General features: G+C 47.5%; 1 protein-coding gene across 1 annotated transcript in view; it reads left to right on the top strand.

The window, feature by feature from the left end:
* LOC115540906 (neuronal acetylcholine receptor subunit non-alpha-3) overlaps nucleotides 1-6,600 on the top strand; it is an 18,574-nt gene extending 11,974 nt beyond the window's left edge. Inside the window, exons 6-9 of the mRNA XM_030352545.1 lie at nucleotides 168-681; nucleotides 1,517-1,707; nucleotides 4,676-4,862; nucleotides 5,436-6,600. Of these exons, the coding sequence (XP_030208405.1) occupies nucleotides 168-681; nucleotides 1,517-1,707; nucleotides 4,676-4,862; nucleotides 5,436-5,570 (1,027 nt within the window). The 3' untranslated portion in view covers nucleotides 5,571-6,600. The remainder of the gene's footprint in view (nucleotides 1-167; nucleotides 682-1,516; nucleotides 1,708-4,675; nucleotides 4,863-5,435) is intronic.
* The last annotated feature ends 900 nt before the right edge of the window (nucleotides 6,601-7,500 follow it).

Below are 7,500 nucleotides of genomic sequence, written 5' to 3'. Positions count from 1 at the left end.
CCAGCAAAGGCAACAACACAATATGCGCCGTTTCTCGTCGTGTGTCATTCGACCACCTCACTCGTTTACAAATGGACCCTCGGCCCAGCTCGGCGGTGGCTTCCCTCCTCCGTCTCCCGTCCTGAACCCCTCCGACCCCCTTCTCTCCCCCGCCCCGTCTCCCCCAGTGCGGACGGCCGCTTCGTGGGCTCCCTGATGACCAAAGCCAAGGTGCGCTCCGACGGCACCATCACCTGGAAGCCCCCGGCCAGCTACAAGTCGTCCTGCACCATGGACGTCACCTTCTTCCCCTTCGACCGGCAGAACTGCTCCATGAAGTTCGGCTCGTGGACGTACGACGGCAACATGGTGGACCTGGAGCTGGTGGACGACTACGTGGACCGCAAGGACTTCTTCGACAACGGCGAGTGGCAGATCCTGAACGCCACGGGGAAAAAGGGGAGCCGGCGCGACGGCGTGTACTGGTACCCCTTCGTCACCTACAACTTCATCATGAAGCGCCTGCCCCTCTTCTACACGCTCTTCCTCATCATCCCCTGCCTGGGGCTGTCCTTCCTCACCGTGCTGGTGTTCTACCTGCCGTCGGACGAGGGCGAGAAGCTGTCGCTGTCCACCTCCGTGCTGGTGTCGCTCACCGTGTTCCTGCTCGTCATCGAGGAGATCATCCCCTCGTCCTCCAAGGTTGGTCCGTGAGGCGGGGGGGTCGCACGGTGCTGGGGGTCAATGGTCAGGGTCAGAGGATTTGGTGCTCGGAGATCATCCCGTCCTCCTCTAAGGTTGGGAGAGACCGGGGAGGGTGGGGTCGCACAGTGCTGTGGTTCATGGGTCAGAGGTCAGTGGTCAGGGTCAGAGGGTTTGCTGCTCTTTAGGCGCAGGGTAGATGCTCATAGGTCAGAGGTCACAGGTCGTTAGGAGCTGGTGGAGGTGTCTTGACGAGGTTGCCTTCATGTAGGCGGTGTACCGGACATTAGTAAGATACCTGAGGCGCCACAATATCCTGCTCCTTGACTGCATTTGATTCAGTAACAGTTTATTTATTTATTTATTTTGAACCTTTATTGAACCAGCTAAAAGTCTGATTGAGATTTAAAATTGATTTTCCGAGGAGACACCTGGCCAAGAAGACAGCATAAAAAATAACAAATAGGTGTCATACAAACGAAAATACAGAATTTCCACACAATTAAATGACAGTTTGGGATTTCATAGTAAAGGAATTTACACAGGGACAATTTCCAATACTGACACATTCTGGGTCCTTTAGTAAATGATCCAAAGTCATCAAAGGAAATCAATTCTTACAATTTGAAGTCTTTCTGGAGGGAGTTCCAAGCAGAGGGGGCTGCATGTTGAAAAGCTTTCATTTATCCATTCTCTTCAGTTGGTCTCACTCACTCCCTTTCTTAACGTTGAACTCCCAGGTCAGGTTGAACGTATTTTCCCTCTATCACATTTCAACACTTCAAGCTCACAGGGCAACATAATCCCAATTGTGACACGACGCGATTTCTTCCAGGTCATCCCGTTGATCGGGGAGTACCTCCTCTTCATCATGATCTTCGTCACCTTCTCCATCATCGTCACGGTCTTCGTCATCAACGTGCACCACCGCTCCTCGGCCACCTACCACCCCATGGCCCCCTGGGTGAAGACCCTCTTCCTTCAGAGGCTCCCCAGGATGCTGTGCATGAGGGGACACACCGACAGGTCTGTACGCGACCGGCCGTTTACATTTATGTTCAGGGGCTTTAGCCGACGCTTTTATCCAAAGCGACTTACAATAAGCAGATTTGTCCAAAGAAAGAGAAACAACAATATATCTCTGTCGGTACAGTAAGGATGTTCATAGAACCAAGTGCCGTGCATTAACATCGCTAGGTTAACCCATAGCCATTCCCCGTATACAACAAAGACAGCTAGGACAAGATGATACACAATGCTAAGTACTATTTTATTAAGTGCAAGGATGTACAACATACAATAAGTGTGTACATTAAGTGACAGGACATACAAACATAAAATAAGTGCGTACATTAAATGCCAGGACGTACAAACATACAGAGTGTTTACATTAAGTGCCAGGACGTACAAGCATACAATAATTGTGTACATTAAGAACCAGGATGTACAAACATCCAATTAGTGTGTACATTAATTGCCAGGAAGTACAACATACAATAAGAGTGCAAGAGGGGTGTTTTAGGAGAATTAGGGATGAGAAACCATCACTGGTTAGAGGTAAACTCTTCAACAAAAAATGTGTCTGGTAACCAGAAGGTTTCTAGTTTGATCCCCGGCTGTGGCCCTGAGCAAGGCACCTCACCCTGACTGCTCCCGACGAGCTGGCTCTCACGTTGCGTGGCTGACTCCGCCGTCAGTGTGTGCATGTGTACGTGAATGGGTTAATGTTGGGCAATACATTTTGTAACGCGCTTTGAGTGGCCTCCGGTTAGAAAAGCGTTGCATAAATGCAGTCCATTTCCCATTATGTCGTGTGGACGTTCACTTTAAGGCTCCAGGGATCTGAGTTAGTAAGAGAGCCTCTCTTTGTGAGGCTGGGCCAAGCAGGAAGCGGGAGGGGTAATGAGCAGAGTGGTTTCTGCTTTTAATTAGACTGGAGCTGGCCTGAAATCTCAAATCTCGCCCATTGTACCTTTAACACGCAAACGCAGAACCAGGGGGTCGTAAAGCCTGACAACGGGCTGTTTGCGGTCTTTAAGGTTTAGCTGACTCTAAACCGCCGCTGTATGGAGAAGTGAAATATGTGGCAGCACCTCGTTTTCACAGTAAACCTCCTATTGAAAAATGGTGTGTTGAATAATACGACAGGGGCCCTTGAGAAGAGAAACAGTGGTTTACATATGGTGACCTCGTCCAAGGTAGCAACACCAGTCTGGCCACAGCTCTCAGTGGATGCGATGTGTGGTTACGTCGACGCACACACCAGAGCTAAAAGTAAATGTAATGACATGGTCAAACCATGACCCCAGCCGGACACCTCGCTCTACGACTGGCCAAACAGCGGATAACCCCTTCACTGAGGGGACCCAGCTGCTGTCCACCTAGATCCTGATTGTTTGCTGTCCCGGCTCTTCAATATCGGAACGACAGGTTGAAACAGGACAGCTGAAAACAACACATCTTTCGCCCGCAGACTGAAGAATCATCTGTTCAGACTCAATCTTTTGTTCCGGTGATGTAGCACTTAAAGCTCTCTCTCTTGTTGAATTGTGTGTACTCGCATGATTTTTGGGGTTGGATCTCCATTGTTGAATGCACTTATTGTAAGTCGCTTTGAACGAAAGAGTCAGCTATACAAAAATGGAATGAGAATTAAGCATGAAACATTAACATTTGAATATTTAACTAGAGCAGTGCATCTACATGAATGAACATCACCATTCAAACGATTCAGATTCATGATGGAAGATAGTGCTGCCTGCTCAATGATACTATGTGCCTAACTTTCGAAGTGGACTTTAGGTTTTAGTTTAACAATATTGCCAGGATCACCTTCAGTCAAATCCAGGGACATTTTCAGTTGCTATTCGATAGATAGCAATAAGTGGAGCTTTGGGAAAATGGTGCTTTGCTTTCAATTTACTTCAAGTAAATTGTTTTCATCTTCATGAAATAAACCACTGTGGCTATTTTTATATGCTGCTCTTCATCTGACAAATAAACACAGAAAATGAGAATGCACTTCATTGATCCCAGAAATGTGGGATTGTCTTTCTTCACTTCATTGTTTAACAAAGTAAATGGTTTTCATCCTAATGGAACACAATACTGTGCCTATCTTTACACGTTGCTTTTCATCAAACATAATAAGACACAAAATGAGGTGGTACCTTATTATATTGTCTTTCGTAGCATCATTGTTTGACAAAACTGTGGCTATTTGAATCTTAATAAACACACCAAAATGAGGTGGTACCTTATTAAACCCTGGAAATGTTGTACCTTTCGTAGCATCATTGTTTAACAACACTGAGGCTATCAGAATCTTAATAAACACACCAAAATGAGGTGCTGCCTTATTAAACTTGAGCGTGGGAAATGTCGTTCCTTTCAAAGCATCATTGTTTAACAAAACTGTGACTATCTGGATCTTAATTAACAGAAACGTGTGGTTGTCATGGAAGCAAAAATCCTTCAATCAGGGCTGGAGTGGGACTCACTCTCAGCCCGGGAGTTACATGAGGCAGACGGGCCCAGCCAAATCGGGGGGTGGGTGGGTGGGGGAGGGGGGTTACCATGTACGAGCCACTGAACAATGAAACCACATACTTGACACGGCTGTCGTGCCTCCAAACCAACAAAACAAATTGACAAATTGAGTAAATGAGCGCCCGCTCATTTACTCAATTTTTCAATTAGTTTTTGTTGGTTTGGCGGCATTGACGTGCAAACATAGACTTGGTTGCGTCGTTAACAGTTTGTGAGGGTGTGTTCGTATCTGGGAGACAGCGAGATGAGAGGATCGCTTAGCCCCAGCCTGGCCAAATGGCCCAGCGAAGAACTTTCCTAAACAAAACATTGTTAGCCCGCAGTAATCAAGACGGCGGCCGGCTGCTTAAACGTTCACAACCAACCGGGAATTCTCCCGACTCTCCCGATTACCACTCCGCAACTTCCCGCAACGGAACTAAAACCTCCTTGGTGTGTGTCCCAGGTTCCACTACTCGGAGTTCGAGCAGCAGAACCCGGAGCCCAAGCCCCGCGGGGGTCTGGGCATGAAGCAGAGGGGCCCGGACGGCAAGGAAGAGGAGAGCCAGGCGTGGCTGTCCATGCTGGAGAAGGCCACCAACTCGGTGCGCTACATCAGCCGGCACATCAAGAAGGAGCACTTTATCAGAGAGGTGTGTTCAGACTCAGAGCGTGTGCGTGTCTGGAGGAGAGGACGTTCCTGTGGGACGGTGTACAGCAGCAGATGGTTCCTCTGCGTGTTGTGATTGAAGAGGAACGAGGTGGAGCTCACCCTTCCCAATTGGTGGAGTCAACACTTTGTGGCGGTTCTGCATTATTGGCTTTCTGTCATTGAGCCTCGCTCTCCTTCTCCCGCTCCGTTTGCTCTCTCTCTCTCTCTCTCTCTCTCTCTCTCTCTCTCTCTCTCTCTCTCTCTCTCTCTCTCTCTCTTTCTCTCTCTCTCGATATCTTCCCTCATGCTCTCTCCCAATTTAATTTGGAAAGAGTTCATTTATTCAGCATGACTACATAATCGTATTGCCAAAGCAGAATTAGCCGCCTGCAACTACCAAACAAATGACAACATTCCCCACGAAAGTATTAAAGACGATAATGAAGCCGAATGTGTTTTTTTATTTCACTAAAAAAACAGAAATAACCCAATAAACCCACCAAATGAAACTGGTCTCCTCCCAGTGAAACTCTGACTCATCTTCTCCTACTGGGTCTTTTCTGTGTCCCTCCAGGTGGTCCAAGACTGGAAGTTTGTGGCTCAGGTCCTGGATCGTATCTTCCTCTGGGTGTTCCTGTCCGTCTCCATCCTTGGGACCATCCTCATCTTCACCCCGGCCCTCACCTTGTACTTTAGCACCCCCCCCTGAGCCTGCACACACACACAGCAAGGCTACAACGCCACACACACACTCGCACAAAACCAAATGCATTGAATTAAAGACCACACACACACGTCCTGATTTCGCCGAGTCCGACGCAGCCCTGACTGAGCGAGTCCCCGGTCAACGAGAGCCAAACCTGGGGAGCGAGGGTGAGAGGCTGATGGGGGAGGTATTCACCGTGAGGGAGGTGAATACCTGGGCTGACCTCGGCCCCCCAAACACTCCCCCCTACACACAAGACACCCCCGCCAAACACGCCCGTACGTTGTGCTCCGAACCCAGTGTATCACTGAGATCAGCGGTCCCTGCAGTGAAACTCCAGTGGAACATGGCGCCTGACCATATAGTTAACCCCCCCCTCCCCAACCCTAACCTCCCCCTCCCCCCCCCCCCCTCTCGATATCTTACATCAAACCTGCGTGCATTTCGGTCTAGGAGTCGGGAGACAAAGATACCGACTTCGGCGTCACAGTAATCTTCGCTGGACAGAAACACAGCGAAGATGGGTAATTATTGGCTGTTTGGAAGCCGAATTGGATGACGTTATTATCAGTGTCTGCGGAGGCCGTGCTGACACAGGAAAACCCCATCGTTATCAATGTTTGGCTCAGGACAAAAACACACTCAAAATCAGGAATGCCATTTTCGACACGTTTCTCAATGCGTTTCACAAGGAACTCTATAACAAAGTGAGACTCGACACACTAATGCACTGGCTGGGCTGTGATGTGCTCCATAGCACTTCATGTTTGTGGCATGATTGATTGAACAGGGGAGAGCAATAAGAGTATTAAATGATTTCTTCATATGGGTGGTATATCTGTATGAATGTCTGAGGTGATATAAATCCTTTCAATACCGTCTATGTGTCCACCTGAGCAAACCAGAAAACTGCACAATCGTTAAACTGTGTATCCATCACGTCTTATTGTTTATACATCCGCTATATTGTTAAGTTTGGTTTTGTTTGCTGTTTTGTTGCAACAATCAGAATAAAAATGAAAGATCTCCACTATTTTACCTTGTTTGTGTTGTTTAAACGTCTCGAAGAGGGGATTGTTACCTAACTAGAGTAACCAAAGTCACTGTTCGACTGTTCATTTTCCTGAGGCAGGTATGTAATGAACCGTTTTGTTTCACCACTAGATGGCGCCAAACCTCTATCAATGGATGTGTCGGGGCTGAAAAAATATGTGAAAAAACGCACAAAACGTTTTCTTCGCATTTGGATACATTAATAAATACTTAGTCATCCTAAGCATCCTTATACTTTTGAAAGCGCCGAAGGCAAAAAGATTCACATCAAAGCCATTTGGTCAGCGTGCGCATTTCATCTGCCAACATCCTGCTGTGTTTCCCTGAGGCCTGCTTTAGAGGGGGAAACATTCTGTTATTTCTGTTACCTTGATGCGTTAAAATGGGTACCCATGCTCTCTCTATCTCACCCCACACTTGCTAAGTCTGATCTCATCCTACTATTCCATTATTCACTTCTTCAGATTTGACTCAGGCCGACAGGTTTGTGTGTGTGTGTGTGTGTGTGTGTGTGTGTGTGTGTGTGTGTGTGTGTGTGTGTGTGTGTGTGTGTGTGTGTGTGTGTGTGTGTGTTTGTGTGTGTGTGTGTGTGCGTGTGTACGTGTGTGTGTGTGTGTATGCCGCATATCTTTCTAGTACAATGCACAGAGTATGAAAGCATGAATTTATCTTCCACTGATTTGTGACCTACGACCAACTCTCGTCACCACCGGAAAAAATAAACCGCACGGAATAAAGCACTCCGCTAAATAAATGAAATAAGTGCAGAAACTTGTTTTGAACGACTGCCATCTTCTCCGTACGCTTTATCAAGGTGCCACTGACAGCATCTGCCAGTCGCCCCGTTGTGATGAAACTCAGAGAGTTGCGTCTCTATATT

The sequence above is a fragment of the Gadus morhua genome, chromosome 3 (genome assembly GCF_902167405.1).
Source record: "Gadus morhua chromosome 3, gadMor3.0, whole genome shotgun sequence".
NCBI classification, from domain to species: domain Eukaryota; kingdom Metazoa; phylum Chordata; class Actinopteri; order Gadiformes; family Gadidae; genus Gadus; species Gadus morhua.
The sequence above is the reverse complement of the archived record's forward strand: the minus strand, read 5'-3'. Positions and strand labels throughout refer to the sequence as shown.